This window comes from Nicotiana sylvestris, chromosome 5, assembly GCF_000393655.2.
Source record: "Nicotiana sylvestris chromosome 5, ASM39365v2, whole genome shotgun sequence".
NCBI lineage: Eukaryota > Viridiplantae > Streptophyta > Magnoliopsida > Solanales > Solanaceae > Nicotiana > Nicotiana sylvestris.
In genome coordinates this window covers 141027658-141044811 of record NC_091061.1, presented here as the reverse complement: position 1 = coordinate 141044811, position 17154 = coordinate 141027658, and the positions used below count along the sequence as shown (strand labels likewise).

Sequence of the window (17154 nt, the reverse complement as noted above, 5' to 3'; positions counted from 1 at the left end):
ACAGATTATTGTATTCGACTGTATTCACAGCATGAAATAGGGGATTACACTGTTTTTTAAAATGGAAAGTAAATTAATTAACATAATATACTCCTAATATAACTCAACAAATTCAATTATAACACACAAATTTTGTATTTTTAGTTATAAAAAAGATTCTCAACTGAAAAATACCTCAAAAACATAGCAATCTTCAGAGAAATGATATAATACATCTGAATACATAAATTATATTAATTAAAAAAAATAATGAATACATTCATGGCATATAGTGAGACAGTGAATACAATGAAATACATAGAATACAGTGAGATACATTGAAATACAATGAAAAAAAAGACAGTGAATACAATGAAATACATGAAATACAACGAGATACATTGAATTACAATGAAGAAAAAGACAATGAATACAATGAAATACATTGAAATATATTAACAGAAAATCAAGTTGCTCAGCCCCAAACTCCATCGTCTTTGTTCAAGAACAAACCTTAATTTCCGGGAAATCCGCCGTTCACTAGAAGCCGGTAGTGAAAACGCGCCGCCTTGGGGAAAAGAACAAGGGAAAAAAATTCTGGTCTAAACGGGATAATACACTTGATATTGGAGTCTTTATGGAACAATTGCTAAAGGATAGAACGGATGTTACATGTGTAGAGCTGAGAATATCAGCTATAAGAGAAAAGTTTCTCAGAACTGGAAGAAGTTGTAACAGTCAGGCAGCAACCATACTGATGAAGATTGAAGAATGATTAGAGGAAACTATCTGCCTTCAAGCCTTCAATGACGAATTGATAAAAAGAAAATTTACTGCTTTCATTATTGAATAGCGTATCAAAGTAGAGAGAGAAAGAAAATAGTGTAACTGAATAGCGTATTTAGTGGCTTAGGAGAAGGAGGTAACCAAAATTAAATATTTTGCTATAAACATTAAAAGGTATCTATAGAATATAATTTTTTTAAATAATATTTATTTAAAATAAATAAGGTGTTAACAAACTATAGGAGGTAAAAATTACTTCAAACTTCTAAGATGGTCTCTCTCGACCCAAGTTCTAGTTGACACTATATTTGGCCCAACTTATATCCAAACCCTAAATCTAGGGCAAAGTGCACAAGTAGCCAATTTTTAAATGTGCTATTTAAAATATATTCATAATTTATAATATATTTAAGGATTAGCCAATTCATCCACACTACAGAACTAAGTATACTGAATTTTTCTATCCTGAACTTTGAGCTGCTAATTTGAAATTCAGGATTTAGTGTCCCAAATTTTCTGAACTGATAATTTGAAATTCAATACATAAGATTCGAAATTTTTGACACGATTTTCGAACTTTAGGAAACAAACTCTAGAAGTTTGAATTTTGAGGTTTAAACTTCAGGACATCCTGTCCTGAAGTTTTTGCAAATTGGCTAATCTTTAAATACATTGTAAACTGTGAATATATTTTAAACAACATACTTAAAAATAACTACCTGCTGTCATTTCACCTAAATCTTATATGAAATTTCGCCGGTCATCCAATTTGTATCAGTTGTTTAGTAAAACGGTCTTTTTTTATTTCTCTTGCAACTGATGAATTATTTCTATCATGATTTAAAGATATTTTTTGAGCAAATTGAAAATCTTATGAGATAACGTTAGATCACAATCTAATATTTTGTGATCAAACTGAAAATTATATGAACAAACATTAGATCCGAGTCTTCGTTGCCCAAAAAGGGGTAATTTTTCAAGGACTATATGTGCATAACTTTTAAAATAGAAATAAAATCCAAACAGTGGTCTAAAAGCGACATTTGCATAAATCAGCCAAATCTAATAAGTCAAGTTGACCAGAAAATAACTCTTTATCTTTTCTAACATAGAGTTATAGAAACATAAATTGTATATTTTCAGAATGAGGAAATGAGGAAATTGTGCATTATAGTGTGGCCTTGGCTGTTCCAAGATGATGAACTAAACTAAACAGCTGTTTCATTTCATTTTTAGCATCTTATTTGAACTATAGGGTAAGCTCAAGCATATGATCATATCTAATTCTTTCCAGATCATCAATTCGCTTCACCTTTTAAGACTCTAACTAATTAGATCCAATAGTTTAGAATGCTTTACAAGGGCAATTTTTGTTAAATACTGTACTAAAACAACACATGTAATTTAATTGAAGGTTAAATGCACATAGTTAAGTAACACATTATGTAATCTAAATTCCGTGAATCCTTGGAATCTCAGAAGCTATAGTTGGTCGATTAGCTTGATGCCTGAAAAAATAACTAATGAAATATCGCATTTAGAAGACAATAATTCTCTAAACGGTAGGAGGTGATACAATTACTAAAGACAAGAGACAACCATAAAACACCAATGAACAACACTTCAATCAATTAATTAAGATAAGAAATGTTTCTTCAACGACTTCCAAACATATTTAAAAATTACTCCCTCCGTTCACTTTTACTTGGCATGTATACTAAAAACAGGTTTTCATTTTTACTTGTCACTTTACGCATATGAAGAGAAGACAATTTTTTTTTTCTTGTTATACCCACAGTATATATTACTCATTTCAAATTATTTTCTCAAATCCAATAAAATATGCATCAATTAATATGGGTATCATGGTAAATTATACACTTCATTTGTTATTTCTTAAGGAACGTAAAAAGTCAAAACATACCAAGTAAAAGTGAACTCAGGGAGTATCAAATACTTTAACACCATGCATTGTTGTCATGCTGTTTTCCTAGTATTCCACGCATTGCATGCATAAATACGCCAAAATTAAGATAGTGAATGATTGATTACATAATAATGAATCAAACGGTGCATAATCAACTCCGGTGGTTGTTATATAAATATGATTTTCCATTATGTTTTCAATAAAGATACTCTTTCTTTAAGATCATGTCTGATCATGCAACATATGATATGTAATATTGTCTTATGTATCTATATATCCTCAGGGGCGGCTCAAAAAGATTGGGGTTTGATCACGCCCAACTATGCCTTATAAAAAGGATTAAACGATCGTTGCAAATATAATTCGATTTACAAGTCCGGAATCGAATCTCACAAAGAACTAAAGCTTAGCTACAATTGTTTAATATTTCTAAGAAGACAAACTCGAAAAATTCCTAAGTTATAAATATTAAGATTCTTGTATCTAATTAACTAACAAATTAAAATAGTAAATTAACAACTAAAGATACTAAGGGTTAGAGACAAGATTAAGGAGGTCTAGAGTTATGATTTCCCCTATTGTCGGAATCCTTTCCGCTACGTTTTCTATAAATTCGCCTAAGTATTCTCTATCGATCATGAGCGCTCTGACTGTCGTAACTCTCTCGCGAGTAATTACCACAATTTACTAGACATATTCTCCCGAATTACGCTAGCTGGCATTAAGTACGGCTCACTCGGATCGCACTAAAGGTTTCGTTATCCCTAATCCCAGCTTACGAGTTTACGTCCATCCCTGGTCGGGTACAGTTTCCTTTCGATTTTTCCCTTGTAGCCGTTACCCGAATTCGCGCAAGTGTGTCCACACCCCCCAAACTTACTTGACGAGGAGTCCTTTCTCGCGAACAAACACAACCCCTACACACACCTAGGAGCACCCCTTCACTTTAAACCCTCCATATTGATCCCTCATATACGTTAGGAGTGATGTTGGTCAACAACTATCTAAATATGCACTCTCTCCAGAGTAATACATACTAAATATGCACAGTCAATTGAAAGCTCTTCAACCAACCACAATAATAACGTAGTTGAACAAATAAAGAAAATACTACGGCAAATCTATATTAACGTAACAGGGAAATCATCCTGCAATAGGTTCCATCAAAACCCAAGATAACAAATTAGTTATTCATAATAGTATGCATAACTACAATACTAGAATTCATAACCAATAATGAAAATAGGAAGAAGGAAGTGAAAAACTCGTAGAAGAATTCTCCATCTTGCTCCTAGTGTATTCTTGCCTCCTTAGGTCGAATCCCCGGTCTCCTTAGCCTCCTTAGGTTTAAATTATGTCAAAAGTCCTCAAACTACCATTTTTTCATGTATATATACCAAGTAGGGTTGGACCCAAATAATTATACATTCTCTTATCCAAAAAAGGACATTTTTCCCGGACAGACGTGCGCGGCCGCGGATCAATCACGGATGGGCCACACATATTGACCAGTGTTCTGCCCTATTTGCACGGCCAGTGCGCGGCCGCGCATTTGACACACACTTTTCACCATGTTCTGTTTGGAATTAGGAAAAACGTAAAACATGAAAATTGTATCCTTTTGAGTTAGCTTTCCAACCATATATTGTGGAGTCCAAATAAAGTTCTGAGCGAAAAGTTATATGTATTTTACTAGACAGTGTGTAATATACCTACTCGATTCATCGTTCGTTCTTAACTATCATCCGTTGATCCCCGAACACGATCCCAGCTTAATTCTTTGGGATTTTGCTCAGACTTCAAAGCTCTAAATTACTTGAATTTATTCCATAATATCTACATAGCTCGAAATCACTCCTGCAAGGTATAAAACACACCATAGTGCAAAACACTAGCGATTAAAGCTCAAACTCAATTAAAGTGCAGTAAAATAGAGTGTAATAAGCGACTAAAATATGTAATTATAGCCTATCATCAACACCTTACACTTAAACCATTACTCGTCCTCGAGCAATTAAACTACACTTTATATAGACACGACCTTTTTAAACAATCCTCCTAACTCGTCACACCAAGAATACTTAAAATAGACTAAGCACAAAAGCGTAACATCTTCACTTCAAGATTTGACTCACAAGTACCACACATTATTCACAACTCACTCACTTACTCTAACATAAAAGTCACTGACATTACATTTCCTTTATGAATTAAGTGCCCTCACACAACAAAAGAGAGTAGTTCCACACAATATAAAAGTTAAGAACAATTAGGAACTCAAGATAGAAAGAATTCACTCACTCTCAGAAATAACATTCATGTGCCACAACAGATGCACCATAGGCTTGCCCGTAGTGTACTACTCTACTAATCGAGCTCATTCAGTCTAGGATCATGTAGGACTTTATTTGGTTGTAATGTAGGCTGCGGAACGAGCAGGATACATTTAGATATAGGAGTGACTACTCCTCCCTAAGCACTTTAATACATACACTTTAACATTTAAAACCCCACACTTATGTCAAACCATAACTCTACCTTCACATCAATATATATTAACTCCATACTTCTTTAAGCACAATTACATCAAGAACCACCACTTATCAAGGAATATTTTTCGCAACAATACAACTATTTTTTTCCTTCTTTTCTTTTTCTTTTCCAATTCAAGTGGCTCTTACTTTTTCAAAACAGTGCACCTTTCTCCTTATCTCATTAGTTCAACTCAAAAGCCAAACCAACTACCCCACACAACTTTTACAATGTTCATAACTATTCAAGTGCTCATAAGAGGTTAAAATGTTCAAATAGATGGTTAATTCAAACAATTGGGTAAGGCTTGTAATGTGGTTGCCAAAGAAACAGGATTACATGCTCAAAGGAGTTAACTACAATACATAACAATTAGGCGGGTAAAATATACATATCTGGTTCAACAAAGAAACGCCTATATCACTTCCAAGACTGAACAAAACTACTATTTCGCTTTGCAAACACACGGGGCAAGTTCTAGACATCAAATGCAACGCACAGAATAACACAAAACCTCTCTCACACACACACGACACATAACTCACTCAAGATTAGATTCATCAAGACACTCTAGTCAAAGCAGTTAAGCAAAGTTGAGATCATACAATTTAATGTATTTATACAAGAGTCAAAAACTAAGCCTAAGCGTAACAACCAAAGTACTCACTATTCTCAAGGCATAACAAAGTCAAGAGATATTGCTTCAATTAAACACACAACACAATGACTCATATTCCTAAAAAAATAAAACTAACTACACCCGGTTCAAACAAAACCCTTGGAAAAGAACCGCAGCACAAAGAAAAACCAAGGGGTAATTGCTACACTACCTAAAAAAAGAAAATCTTTTTGTCTTTTTCTTTAGACTTAAATCCCTCAAGAAAATTTTCTAAATATCTATCTTCGGGAAAAGTCCAATCTTTTTTTCTTCGTTTTTCTAAAAAAAAAAATTATTCAATTAAACTAACACAACTAAAATAGCATAGAAAGTCACCCAGACAATCTTCTCACCTCACACTTAAAATTTGCATTGTCCCCAATGCACACCATACTAATAAGAAGATAAAAAGAAACTTCCCGGTAGGCTAAAGGCCGAAGCACTAGCTGATCATGGGATACTCAGACTTCTCCCAGGCTTGGTCCTTCGTGCGAGTACCTCATACTTAGTTCCAACCATCTACTTTGCTGTTGCATCCTTCCAATAGCTTTGCTTTCCATGCTCCTAGAAAATCAAACATAGACACTACAAAAATAATACAATTAAAAAAAAATAAAAAAATAAAAGAAAGTAGTAAAGCTGGGTTGCCTCCCAGCAAACGCTTGATTTAACGTCGCAGCACGATGCGAATCATTTCCTGCCTCCACTTTGAACTTATGAATTGGACCCCAAGTTTTGATTCTGCTCTGTAATCATGCTCTTGGGGCGATATAAATTATTGCGAGCCAAAAATTAAATGATACTTTATGAGTTTTTTGGCTTTCAACCGAGGAGTGTCATTTTGCTTAGACGGTGTTGAGAATTTCAAAATATAGGGCTCATCTACCTCTTCCTTTAATTTTTGCATTGGCTCATGCAGATCAATTTCCATTTCACCATCTGAACATAATGTAAAGAAGTGTTTGGAATGAGGTCCAACGCGCTCAAATACATGAACTTCAAGACCTCTTCCACACCGGTCACACTGAGTCAACTAAATTTGTATCTTCAACGTCCCTGGTTGACTCTGTACTCTCTCTTCTATGGATATGCTATCCCTTCCAGCTATGGTATGGGGAAGGGGAGGTGAGATCTACTCATTGATTTTATATTAGATGAGCGGTCGTCTTCTCCAACATCGACATCCTCAAATTCTAGCTGGTTAGAGTGTTGGGGTTCTACTTTGGACCCCTCCATTGGCACCTCAATTTCCATCTCTAATGCACACTGCTCCTGGCTACTATCCATAATATTGGCAGATTGATCATTAAAATCTTCAACTAGTTGACTCACTTGAGTCTCCAAGTTGCGAATAGTTGCATCTTGCCTTAGTACCCACAGTTGTATCCCATCATATTGTTCCACAAGGCACTTTATCATATCCTCGATCTTTTTTAGTTCATCATCCCTGGGTTCTTTGTTCCTATTAACTTCACATGAAAAAAGAAGAACCATTATAGTAAGGGGTTGGGGGAAGATAAGAAATATAAGCACAACCATAAAAGTGACCATTTTTACCACCACACACATCACATACATTCCACAAATAAGATTGATTTGGTGCACATAACTCGCTGTCGAGAATATTTTAATAATTTTAATACAGGTGGTTTTCTTTACAAAATTTATGAGGATTAATAGTAGAATTACCTACACCTAAATTCCCATAATTCCAAGATATCATGTTTCCCAAATCAACGGTTATAATAAAATAAAAAAATACAAAAAACAAAACAAAACAAATAAAAGTTCAAACTCGAAACCTAGCAATATATACAACTACAACTATACCGTTAAGTTCCCGGCAACAACGCCAAAATTTGATCACGCCCAACTATGCCTTATAAAAAAAACTAAGAGGTCGTTGCAAATATAATCCGGTTTACAAGTCCGGAGTCGAATCCTACAGAGAACTAAAGCTTAGCTTAACTGTTTAATATTGCTAAGAAGACAAGCTCGAACAATTCCTAAGTTATAAATATTAAGGTTCTTGTATCTAATTAACTAACAAATTAAAATAGTAAATTAACAACTAAAGATACTAAGAGTTAGAGACAAGATTAAGGAGGTCTAGAGTTATGATTTTCCCTATTGTCGGAATCCTTCCCGCTACATTTTCTATAAATTCGCCTAAGTATTCTCTACCGATTATGAGCGCTCTGACTGTCGTAACTCTCTCCCGAGTAATTACCACAATTTACTAGACATTTTATCCCGAATTACGCTAGCTGGCATTAAGTACGGCTCACTCGGATCGCACCCAAGGTTTCATTATCCCTAATCCTACCTTTAAACCCTCCGTATTGATCCCTCATATACGTTAGAAGTGATGTTGGTCAACAACTATCTAAATATGCACTCTCTTCCGAGTAATACACACTAAATAGGCACAATCAATTGAGAGCTCTTCAACCAACCACAGTAATAACGTAGTTGAACAAATAGAGAAAATACTACGGCAAATCTATATTAACGTAACAGGAAAATCATCCTCCAATAGGTTCCATCAAAATCCTAGATAATAAATTAGTTATTTATAATAGTATGCATAACTACACTACTAGAATTCATAACCAATAATGAAAATAGGAAGAAGGAAGTGAAAAACTCGTAGAAGAATTCTCCGCCTTGCTCCTAGTGTGTTCTTGCCTCCTTAGGTCGAATCCCCGGTCTCCTTAGCCTCCTCTCTAAATTATGTCAAAAGTCCTCAAAATACCATTTTTTTCATGTATATATACCAAGTAGGGTTGGGCTCAAACAATTATACCTTCTTCTACGCGAAAAATTACACTTTTCTCGGATAGACGTGCGCGGCTGCGGATCAACCGCAGATGGGCCGCACATATTGACCAGCGTTCTGCCCCATTTGCGCGGCTAGTGCGCGGCCATGCACTTGATGCGCACTTTTCACCCTGTTCGATTTGGAATTTGAAAAAACATAAAACATGAAAGTTGTATCCCTTTGAGTTAGCTTTCTAACCATATATTGTGGAGTCCAAATAAAATTCTGAGCGGAAAGTTATATGTATTTTACTAGACAGTGTGCAATATACCTACTCGATTCGTCGTTCGTTCTTAACTATCATCCGTTGATCCCCGAACACGATCCTGACTTAATTCTTTGGGCTTTTACTCAGACTTCAAACCTCTAAATTACTTGAATTCATTCCATAACATTTACATAGCTCGGAATCACTCCTACAAGGTATAAGACACACCATTAGTGCAAAATACTCGCGATCAAAGCTCAGACTCAATTAAAGTGTAGTAAATTAGAGTGTAATAAACAACTAAAATACGTAATTATAGCCTATCATCAGGGGCCTAAAGCCAAACTATAATGAAATGCCTTAAACTATTTTTTTCTTCAAAAATTATCATTCTACCTTTTGTAGATGCAAAATCATTAATAATTCATTTTTCACTAATAATACAACTAATCTATTTAATCTCTCTTGGATTATTCTTTATTTTAGGTAAGATTTTATCAATTTTAATTTTTTTCTTTTCACTGAGAAAATTAAACCATTACATGAATTGTTAAAATTATTCTATAAGCAATATAGGCCTTTAGAAAAGAATCAACGTTAAACTCAATATTTTTTTCACATAATCTACGGATATCAATATGCACATTCAAAGTTGAAAATTATTTTTGTCCATATTTTTAGGGAAAAAAAGAAGCCAGACCTCTTTACGGTCTATTGACAACATTAATATATATATATTTTGATGGTAAACTTTTGCTAACTATACTAGTTGCAGTCAGTATATTATACTAAATAGTCATACCCCAAAAAACTCAAAATTTTAAGCTTATATGTTGAACAAATAGCTTTATTTTTAATTTTTTAGATCCTAACAAGCTTCACTTTCCGACATGTTTGAGACAATGATTTAAAAGTTAGGCTGGACACACTATCTTGTAAGATATTTCATCGCTTATTAGAAGAAGAAAAATAGTGAATATATATGTTGTACTATTCTAAAAATTTATATAGCTTTTGTACAATAATTAATCATGTCGCATAATACCAATTTAAATTATAATAATTTTTATAAAAATTATACTATATTAATATGAAAATTTGGGGACCCAAAAAGCACTTGCTTTAGCTGCTTTAGGCTTCAGCCGCCCCTGTATATCCTATTATGTTGATGACGGATTTGCAGGATAAGAAAATTAAATTAAAAAATATTTGCATACTGATTACATTTGTTGTATTTTGCAGAAATATATTAAGATACATATTTATCACATAATTAGGACTAACTCTCTAACGTTGATCCGATTTGCTTCACTTTCGTTAAGTTGCTACTTGCAATCTATGAGAGTGACAAGTAGGACAAAATATTAAATACTAACATTATAATATTTTTTGGGTACACTGCAAGTGTAATTTGTGTATTTAAGATACATATTTATCACATAATTAGGACTAACTCTCAAACGTTGATCCGATTTACTTCACTTTTGTTAAGTTGCTACTTGCAATCTATGAGAGTGACAAGTAGGACAAAATATTAAATACTAACATTATAATATTTTTTGGGTACACTGCAAGTGTAATTTGTGTATTTACTAGTGGGGCGTGAACAATATTATATTTTATTATATATTGTTATCTTGTCAGACATTGAGTGGATATGTTTTTTTCATTTTCGGTCTTGATAGTAATTTTTTTAAGAGTAACTGTGTTAGTACTAAAGACAATTCACCTTGGTTGATGTCCAGTTATGAAAGACACGATGTATGGACATACTTTTGGGTTTCGTTACAGTGGCAGGGTACAATCAGAGATCAGTCAGCAAACTTGCAGTTGTAAGTATAGTAAAAAATAACAGTTCTTAATATATATGTAATTACAATCACGTAGTCGGGAAAAAGCTTTTTATCATTGACAAATATATCTTCCTGAATGGGTCTACATATAACTGAGCGCATAATTAACACCTTCACTGTTTAGGCATATGCAACCTTGTGATAGTTCTGCATGTGACAAAGATTGAATTTTGTCAACTTCAATAGTTAGAAGGTGACCAGCATTCTCCAAACAATCCTCGCTCACTATAATTTCAGTTGAAGGTGAAGTGTCCTCAGATTCTTCGACAATGGCAATATGAGATAAGATGGCTCTAGTGCTGAACTGTCCACTACTAAACTATCATTTGACACTATTCGCATCGCGGAAACTCTTGACTGCAGATTTAGCTGTAAATTTCATCAGGGGAGCTATTGTCCCTACAGATCATTTCAACTGAGTGGGGAAAACTGCAAAATAGTAAAATATCTGAGAAAACCAGGAATCTGAAGCCTACTTAAAAATGCGATATTTTAGGTTCAATGAAGCAATGTACAAGAGATTGAACATAGAAGATGCAGTTTTCAGTCACTACGATAGATATTCAAAAAATACCAACATACATTATAATCATATAATAAGCCATTAGGAAATTTCTATCCACTTTCATTTATCTGAAGTCCTCCTATTGCTAGAATTGCTTCATGAGCATTTTTGCAAGATATTCTTTTTGCCTAATTTACTTTGTTATCATTGAAATAAGCTTTTACAAGATCATTATTGTACAAAATTACTTTTGTAACTGCATGAAATTTGACAAAGTAATTTTGGTTGGTGAATTGGGTTATCTAAAGAAGATTATCTGCCACTTAAAACTTTAAATGGTGTAGGCACACTCTTCCCACATCACTGATAAAGAACAATGTCACAAAGGGTCGGAATTTCTATTTTGAATTTAGTAGTTTGAGGAGTCCTGTCTAAACAGGTGTTACTAAATATGTTCTTAGCACTTCAGAAAAGTTAACATTTGAGAAGCTAATAGTTGGTGTAAAAACCGAAAACAGGTATTTGAATTTAGATGATATTGTCATCTTCTTTGCTAAATAAAAGCGTTTGTACCAAGCTTTGGCCTAACATATTGAATTTACAAGCAATGCAATAAGCTATCTCACTAAGGACAATAAAGTTTTGGTCCCAATTCAAGAACATATGAGGCAGAGAAAAAATTTAAGAGTAGCACCAAGTAACCAACAGAGAATAAAATTCAAGTAGAAAAGTAGAAAAAATTTACTACATTGCAGGCATATCTGGTAAAATCAAGCAAGTGAAATGCTTACAATCTTAACATCATACTGATAACATCATCCCCTCCCCTTATCATTAGTATTACTCTCCTTTCAAAACCCTCCACAAACTTCATGTTCACCTTCGAATCCTGACAATGGAGCTTCTAGTAATATAAAAGGCATAAGCAGATACCACCTAGAATCTTCTCGTGCATCTCTTAACCTCTTTCCATATGGTACTCCCTAGACATAGGTAAACAGAATAAATCAAAAATCTTAAATAATTCTCAACAAATTTTCAGCGGTGAAAATCCTATCCGGATTGGAGAACATGATGAGAAATTTGGTTACCTTAAAAGTAGAAAAATAATCAGGAATCAAATAGAAGAAGATCTGATCTAAAACCCAATTGCTGAAGCGTCTTCCCAGATGGTGAAAGAGAGATGAAGAAGCTAAAGAGAAAGGAAAATGAAGAATAATCCTAGAACCAGATAAAAACCAAATAGACGTGGTTGTTCTATTGCCACTGGAAGGCACATATAAGTATAAAGTCAACAATACCCTCAACTATAAATTTAATGATACTAAGCTGACACATCGAAACTCTAGCACAATATTCCATTGATAATGATTGAATTAAGCCAGCGATACTAAACCTTAGATGGAATTAAATGAACCAAAAATCTACTGATAGTGTACCAAATCAGTTGCCCGATTGAAGAACTCACTCCACACAAGCTTTGCATGTCACTGGCAAGAGAAAGATGGCTTATACTGTTCTCTGTGACACAGGCATCAATAGTAACATCTGCTATTGCCTGCGCAACACTACCACCTATCATCCATAACAAACTAGATGCAAGTTGTAAGTTGTGGCCGAATGACAGACTGAGCATGGCAAAAGCACCAAGAAACCTAAAGAAAAAAGGGAGGCAAGACAAAAGAATTCTCTTGTCTATTATTTGACAACTCAACATCTGAAATTGGATAAAGTACATTCTTTGAAGCACTACAAAGCACCAAGCTATTTTTACATTCTAGAAAAGATAATTAGTCAGTCACTCAAAGATGACTCAATACCAAACTAATGAGGGTTAATGATATGAATGCTCTATATCCATTCCACTCTATTTAGGATTTTTTTGTTTCAATACCATATAATATGTCTTTTCTATAGTACATATACACCAAGAAATGCAATATCATTTTTAGCAGAAGCACAACAACTTATAGAAATGTATATTTGCGATGATCACAATGAGCAATCAAATATTTTAGAATTCAAAACAGCCATAAGCTGGTTTACAAAACAATGACAACAAATATCATCTTGCTCAGCCTTTCGAATTTCCCTCTATGTTTATATGTGCATATCCAAAAGAAGCTACAATGAAAAGGTAAATCAGAGACGATGCTATTGGATAATACCATACATATTCTTCCATCTCACAGTGACATCATCTTATTATTACTAATGCATTGGTTCTAGACATAGACCAGCTACTGGAGAATTAAGTATATAGCTTACATCCAGTATAAATAAGTGAAACTCTTGATACAATACCTTAATTGTAGAACCAAGATCAACTTGAAGAAATAGAAAATATTAGAATCAAAATAGGTTGAATCCATAATCACTGAACAAAGTAGCATGTCCTTGTCAAAAAATAACTGATATTTCCTGCCATAAGTGGACCAGAACAATAGTTAGCGAGTGCTTTAAACTTATAATAGCATACTTAACCATAAATTTATAGTATAAATTAGTAATATAGAGCAAAGATTCCCAAATGATCTTTGTTGTATCAAGCCATAAACAGTCACAAGAGCCATTACTAATGAATGATCAACATGAGGTTCCACCGCCAAACTTAACACATCATCTCCAATTTAAACTCCACAAGATGTTTTTTTTGTTTTACCCGTATAAACCCAATTACTGATTTTGTTAAAATCAATTTCGTGGTAAAATAAGTGGATCAATCATATCTGATCAAATGAGATCTTATAAGTAGTAATATAAATTTATGATTGTGAACTTTCATTACTGACCTTCTTTCGGAGCTCGAGGTAAGTAGAAGCCCACTCTTAATCTCATCGCCTATTTGACCAAAAAGAAAAAAAATAGATGTGAGTACTGCTAAGCGTATAAAAAATGCAACAAAATGTACGTTAGTAAAAGGACAAAATAAAACAGAAAAATTATTGTATTTTGGGGTAGCAGAAGACTTACAAGGATGCTCTTTGGATAATTTCGTCATAAACGATATTATATGTAGAATGGTCATCACGGTTGGCTAGCGTGGACGGTCGGATCAGCACTTTGACGCAATTTGAACTTTTTGCTCTCGATAAGGCAACATAAAGTTGACCGTGTGAAAAAATAGGTTCTCACAAATATATTCCGACGAAATCCAGAGTCTGACCTTGCGCCTTATTTATAGTCATAGCATAGCATAATCTTACTGGGAACTGTGTTCTTTTAAATTGAACTGGTAATCTTTCATCTTGTGAAGATAATAATGGTATTCTTGGGATAAATACGTGCTTATTTTTAAAATCGCCTGTCGCGATCTTAGCACTGATAACATGTGTCTTAATATCGCAACATATCAACCGTGTACCATTGCATAAACCTTCATACGGATTCAAATTGCACAACAATATAATGGGGAAGTTCTCTTTCAAAGTTAATTTGTAAGGAGGTAAACCAGCAGGATTCAAAGTGTGTAATAGGTCTTCAAATTGACTTTGATTATTAGGCTCAATGGTTTCGTCAATACCAATAAATATAGTAGCTTTTTCTGGAAATTTTGCTATAAGAATATCATTGATTTCATTTACAAAATCATTCTTTGTCGTTAGAACAACGCGAGAATCTGCAAAAAAAGAATTAGAGGAGGATGTGTGTAAATTTGAGAATGTCATAGCGAATAAATGGTTTAGAGATTCTTCTTCAGTTGTAAAAGAAATAATCATAGAATCTGGAAGTTCAATTTTGTTATTAAAGTTTATCCTCTCTTGTCCATTTCCAATTCTTATCAAGTAATCACAAAAAACATGATCTGTTTTTGCCCTCATATTTTCAGATAATTGCAATTTTTCAAGTTCGTCCCAAATGGTAGAATATAGTAAACTTTCACTAATAAAATCTTCTTTATTCCTGTTTCGAACAACTGGAAGAGTTTGTCTAAAGTCACCTCCAAAAATAACAACTTTCCCCCAAATAGAATATTTGTATCCATAAGATCTTTTAAGAGCAAGTCAAAAATATCAAGCATTCTTTTTTTAGCCATAGATACTTCATCCCATACAATTAATTTTGCATCACGAATCAGACTTGCAGTTGAGCTTTGTTTGCTAATGTTACAGCTGAAATTTTCATCAATGTCTATATGTATTTTTAAACGTGAATGTGCAGTTCGCCCACCTGGAAGAATTGAAGCAGCAATGCTAGAAGTAGCAATTGCTAGAGCTATGTACCCTTTACTATGAATAGTCGCTAATAAAGCATGATATAAGAAAGTTTTTCCAGTCCCTCCTGGATCATCGATAAAGAAAGCTCCTGGTTTCTTGGAAAATACTTGGTCAATAATCACATTGTATGCTTTCAATTGTTTTGTGTTCAGTTTTTTGTGTAACAGTATATCTTCTTCACCAACCCTGATGGTTCTTTCAAAGAATATCTCCTTCGCTTCTTTTTCCAGTATAGATAGTTGAACGATTTCTGGGATAAGCTCATATTCATTTACATTATGACCCATAGAGTGTAAAATATCATTGATCTGATTTAAAACTTGATATTGGATATCTTTTTTTTTCAACATTAGGTAACACTTTGTAATCTTCTGACATTGCTCTTCAAATTGTTTCCATATTTCTTTTGGATTAGCTGGATTACAACACACTAATAATGTAGAAAATAAACGCCTTAAACTATATGGCTTTTAGTAGCTTGCTGCCCCTGACATGCAAGCAATTAAACTGTTATCACAGTGTAACAGTCCCCTTTTTTCTACGAATTCTCTAAAAGTATTATAACGTTCCCCATTTATAGTTCGAAGATTTGCATATGATTTCAGTCCTCTCACATTTAGCAACAGTAGTCTGAGATAATATCATTCTCCTTCAGTTGGGTGACATGTTACGATACGACCAACAGCGCAACGTTGTTGTCGCAGTGTCCATGTTTTGTCTGTTGTTGACCATACAAAGTGTTTCGGAAATTCTTTGTATAATAAGTTAAGTTTTACGGCATCTTTGTTAGTTCTGTTCATCTGAAAAAATTCTGTCAACATTGTTTTCTTAATCATTAGATTATTAATGATTGAGTTAATACTTGTCTTGCCTTTAAAAGAAACAAGTTGTTGCCCTTTAAGATGTAATTGAAGATGATAAACGCTTGGATACATCTCACTAATAGAGAAACTAAATAAACGCCAATCAGCTTTAGGTGGTGATACCCATCTAGCAGATTGATACTCCTTTATTTCATCTATTTCTTTGTTTGTATCATTATCATGTACGTAAAATGCAATTTTGTCATGTCCTTTATAAATATATTTGTAAAGATATTTAACAACCTTTATGTTAGAGCAAACCTCAACGTCCATATGACAGTTGAATTTACCAAGTAAAAAAGGATTGTATGGAACAACCCAAGAGTTATCTATTTACAGCTCTCGTACTTTCACAACTTCTCATGTGTTTCGTCTTTTATAGATGGGATAAGAATCACTTCCTTTTGATGTTTGTTCAGCAAATTTTTTTGGATAATTAAACTTACAAAGCCCATTTTTTTTCATATACGAATTTGTCGGATTCAGATTACCGCATGAACCGTGCATCATATGTTTGAGAACAATCAAACGTAATTTTTTTATCCAAATTAGCATCTGGTAATTCAGCACTAATAATTTCATCATAAGCCTCTGATGTCAATAACTTATATTCGTTAGCTAATATTATAAGGAAATGAGCATGTGGTAAACCTCGTTTTTGGAATTCAACAGTATACATATAAGCAGCAACTTTTCCAAAGATATTTCTCTTGCTTATATCTGTTTTCAGTTCTTCAACTTTAGCTCTGAATACTCGACTAATTAAATCAGGTCTATTTTGTGCTTCATCAATTGTCCACAAATG

General features: G+C 33.6%; 1 protein-coding gene and 1 long non-coding RNA gene across 2 annotated transcripts; both read right to left on the bottom strand.

Moving 5' to 3' along the window:
• Window positions 1–10750: 10750 nt before the first annotated feature.
• Window positions 10751–12509, bottom strand: LOC104227048 (uncharacterized). The gene is made up of 3 exons (XR_710995.2): window positions 12361–12509; window positions 12061–12252; window positions 10751–11193 (listed from the first exon to the last, which is right to left on the bottom strand). It is a non-coding gene; the product is annotated as an uncharacterized lncRNA (long non-coding RNA).
• Window positions 12510–15086: 2577 nt separating this feature from the next.
• Window positions 15087–16622, bottom strand: LOC138869408 (uncharacterized). Its single transcript, XM_070147023.1, has 2 exons — window positions 16349–16622; window positions 15087–15916 (listed from the first exon to the last, which is right to left on the bottom strand). Exons 1-2 carry the CDS (start codon window positions 16620–16622, stop codon window positions 15087–15089), a joined length of 1104 nt encoding a protein of 367 aa, XP_070003124.1.
• Between the last annotated feature and the right edge of the window lie 532 nt (window positions 16623–17154).

What these genes read in the sequence shown, in the direction of transcription:
- LOC138869408 (XM_070147023.1), bottom strand. Translation starts at nt 16,622, where the DNA reads ATGGACGTTGAGGTTTGCTCTAACATAAAGGTTGTTAAATATCTTTAC. An exon ending in TTCTTTTAAAGGCAAGACAA is followed by an intron (nt 15,917 to 16,348) that starts GTATTAACTCAA and finishes CTACATTATTAG; the next exon opens with TGTGTTGTAATCCAGCTAAT.